At 42.3% G+C, this 4,044-nt stretch overlaps 1 protein-coding gene across 1 annotated transcript; it reads left to right on the plus strand.

Annotated features, from left to right (window-relative positions):
* Nucleotides 1–2,140: 2,140 nt before the first annotated feature.
* LOC147637668 (uncharacterized) lies at nucleotides 2,141–3,776 on the plus strand. Its single transcript, XM_086799496.1, has one exon. The coding sequence runs from the start codon at nucleotides 2,286–2,288 to the stop codon at nucleotides 3,585–3,587; it is 1,302 nt and encodes a 433-aa protein (XP_086655622.1). The 5' UTR covers nucleotides 2,141–2,285; the 3' UTR covers nucleotides 3,588–3,776.
* The last annotated feature ends 268 nt before the right edge of the window (nucleotides 3,777–4,044 follow it).

Genomic DNA, 4,044 nt, shown 5'->3' on the forward strand with positions numbered 1-4,044 from the left:
TTAGAAGTTGAATGGTAATAAAATTTATCATTGAATACAAAAGAAAACATTTTAAAAAATATACAAAATAAAGAAAACTAGTCAATCTAATATTGTATTTATCAGTGAAAATGACTAACTAGGATTAAAACTTGAATTTATTTGATTCTATATTATTGAGACAAATGTGCTTGAAGAAATCCACCAAATTGAACCACTTTGATAATGAAATATTGGAGGCATTCACAACACTTTCAAGAATATTTAAAAGCTATTACTCACAATCTTGAAAGACATAAAGAAACATTTAAAAGCTATTACTAAATATCTTGAAGGACACAAAGAAACATTTAAAAGCTATTACTCACAATCTTGATAGTAGACATAAAGAGAAATAGACCTCTAATTGAGATAATTACATGAGATCATGTAAAAGGTGAGTGTAAATTCACTCCTAATTGCCACTTATCTCAAAAAAGAGTTTTTTGTAAATAGGGTTCCTTCATAAAAACTCAAAAATAATAAATTTAAGAAAGTATAAATACATTAAAAAATCAAAGAAACTAGCACGATGCCATTTTGCAACTTTTCTCAATGTTTACTAATTATGTTCTTTATTTTGCAAGGAAGATCATTTAAAAAAAATAGTTTTTTTGGGCCAGATTTAGGGTCAGGGTTGAATGTTGATAAAATTTATCATTGAATAAAAGTGAACATTAAAAAATAATAAATTTAAGAAAGTATAATTACATAAAAAAATACAAAACTAGCATGATGCCATTTTGCAACTTGTCTCAATGTTTACTAATTATGTTTTTTATTTTGCAAGGAATAACATTTTTTGAAAATTTTTGGCCTTTTGGGCCAGATTCAGGGTCGGGGTTGAATTTTAATAAAATTTATCATTGAATAAAAGAGAACTTTAAAAAAATTATGCGAAATAAAAGAAAACAAGTCAATCTAATGCTGTATTTATCAGTCACATCGACTAACTAGGATTAAAACTTGAATTTATGTGATTTTATATTATTCAAACAAAGGAAATCCACCAAAGTGAACCACTTTGATAATGAAATATCGAAGGCATTCACATCACTTTCAAGAATAACTAAAAGCTGCTACTCACAATCTTAAAAGATACAAAGAAACATTCACAATCATGAAAGACACAAAGAAATAAACCTCTAATGGTGAGTGTAAATTCACTCCTGATTGCCACTTATCTCAAAAAAGAGTTTTTGTAAATAGGGTTGCTTCATTAAAACTTCAAAATAAAAAATTTAAGAAAGTATAATTAAATTTAAAAAATAAAAAAGACTAGCACGATGCCATTTTGCAACTTGTCAAGGAAGAACATGTTTCAAGAAAATTTAGCCTTTTTGGGCTAGATTGAGAATCCGGGTTGGAACTTGATTTCCCTCTATAAGAATTGATGGGTTACTCCATGCAACTCACATGCCCATTATTGACTTTGGAGGTTCAAACTCGAGTTGTGTTTGTAAGAATTGAGGGATACACCCAAAGCTTGAAAAAAATGATTTTCCTAAAACTTACAAAACCTTCACCTACAAATTTGAGAAATTATTAATAAAGATTTTTAAAATTTTTTTTGAAGGTTTTTGTTCTATGACCTCTCAAAATTTACAAGTATTTATACCTTTAAATTTTAATTTTGAAGGTATTTTTAAAATTTTGAAGGTGCAATTACATTGTGCACGGGTTTTTCTTCGCAGGCAGACTGGATGCACCAAAGCCACCCAACTGAGACACCCATAATTTGAGTCATCCAAGTCACACACCCATAATTGACGATGGAGGGTTGGGCAAACTGAGACACCCATAATTTGAGTTACACCAACTTCATCCAAGTCACACACCCATAATTGACGATGGAGGGTTGGGCAGGGATTGGAGGGGCTAGAGTGTGAACACTCTCCGCCCAAGTGCCACACCCGCCAACCATTATTGATTTTGGAATAATAAAAGGCAATGTGGGTGAGGGCCAAGTGGCAAGGCGTAATTGGGCATTGAGATGAAAAGGCGGTGGTGACAGGTTGGATATAGGGGTGTTTTTTTATGGGATTAAGGCGACGCACGAGAGCCACATAACATGCTGCGAGGGAGGGCCCACTTTTTTAACATATCGTTTGTGGTCTTCGTGGGCTCTTCGGAAAATCTCGCCTCAGGAGCCCCGTCCCTCTCTCTCTCTCTCTCTCTCTGCCCTCGTCCTTGTGCACACGCATGGGCCTGCCCTGGAATACTTAGCGCTAATACATTCTCCTTACCCTTCCCCGCCTCCTGCAATAATGGTCGCCGACGCCCATGACAGCGAATCCCGCACCAAGGCCGCCGCCTGGGCTTGGTACCAGCGCAGCTCTGCTGCCTCCTCCCCTTCCCTCGGCCGCTCCGAGGCTTTCGCCTCCAGATCTTCCACCCCCCTCCCGCCTTCTCGCTTCAAGCTTGAGGCCGCGTCCCGGCCTCAATCCCCGCCCGTCACCCAGCAGTCGCCTACCGATTTCATTACCAGTAGCTCTGGAACTGGAGACGACGGTGCTTCTTCGGCGGCGGAGGAGCTCGACGAGTGCGGCGAGCAGCAGCAGCAGCAGCAGCAGCAGCTCGCTCTAGTCACCCTCCATCCAAGTTGCTGGGACTGCGGGAGCTCCCTCTTTGACTCCTTCGAGCTCGTGGCTATGTCCAAGAAACTTGATGCGGAGTTGAGCGAGCCCCGAATTGGCGCAGGTGATTTCCATCAGTCGCAGCAGCAGTTGCTACTCCCTATCTGCGACAGCTCGCACGTCCTCTCTCCTCCTCCTGCGGCAGCTTCTCCGTCGGCCTCCGAGTTCTCTGCCGAGGCCGCCAAGCTCTTGCCGGCGCCGCCCAGCTACTCACCCCTCTCCCACAATCTCGATCACGACGTCTTTCTGGACATGCACCCCCACAACAGCACGACGCTGGATCTCGAGGTTTCTACCACATACAAGCACTCCAAGCAAGCCGTCTACGACATGTTCTGTCAGTACGGAGACGCCAGCAAACAACTGGCGAAGAGCGACAACAGTGCAGGAGGAGGAGTGCCAGGCGGAGGCGGCGTGAGAAAGCACAAGCACCGGATGCCATTCCACAGCCTTGTGAAGGCGCTGCACCACATCGCCCACCTCACTAACTCAGCTGGGCAGGAGAATAACCGCCAACACCATCACCACCATCACCACAGCCCTCAGCTACAGCATCAACAGTTCCCTGTCAAGGCTCTGCCTCTGCTGCCTCTGGCTAACTGTGCTTACGGCATCCCATCAAGCCCGCTCGGAGGCGATCTTCCTCCTCATGAGGGCGCGGACGAGGACATTGAAGATCTCCACCAACAACACAAGCACATCCACCACCATCACCACCACCACTACCACTATCTCTTCCATTCCGATGATGACTTCAGGCTGCAGCCGCTTGACAAGTCGCTCATGGTAGCTGCTGCAGGTCTTCGAGGGCCGAAGCTAAAACCGGCGCTCTCGAGCTATCTCGACGCTTCCAAGGCGGAATCTGAACTGGAACACCCACGAAAATGGGCGGATTTCGGCAGTGTTCCGACATTAGGAGGTCCTTACGTTTAACGGTGGAGGTGAATAGCTCAAAGAAAGTTTTGCCAGTAGGTCATTAGGGTAGAGCAGGAGCAATTGTATGGGTGAACAGATGCATAGGATTGTCATCATATGAATAAGAACTTTGTCAATGCTTTACACTACCATTAGTCTTGTATATTACCATTTTTCTCTTATTAAAAAAGTTGTTGGTTTGGTAAACTCTTGTAATGTGACTCTTAATTGCCTTTTAGAATTGCATACTGGCCTTGCCTTGGATAAGATTAAATGCCCATAATGGTGTTGCAAGTTTGTAGTCACACCACATTCATAAGGTGCATGGCTGAAGTTCCAAGAAAAATTTTCACACTTTTGGTGCCATTTTAGTGGTATTACAGACTTTTTAGCTAAGTCAAGACTAAGAATGGTTTGACTATCTAGTGGTGGAAAAGTATGAAGTGTTTTGGGATGGGAGCTTTCCTTCCATTCT

Source organism: Cibotium barometz, chromosome 6 (assembly GCF_041138505.1).
Source record: "Cibotium barometz isolate CiBa-2024 chromosome 6, ASM4113850v1, whole genome shotgun sequence".
In the NCBI taxonomy this organism is placed as follows: Eukaryota; Viridiplantae; Streptophyta; class Polypodiopsida; order Cyatheales; family Cibotiaceae; genus Cibotium; species Cibotium barometz.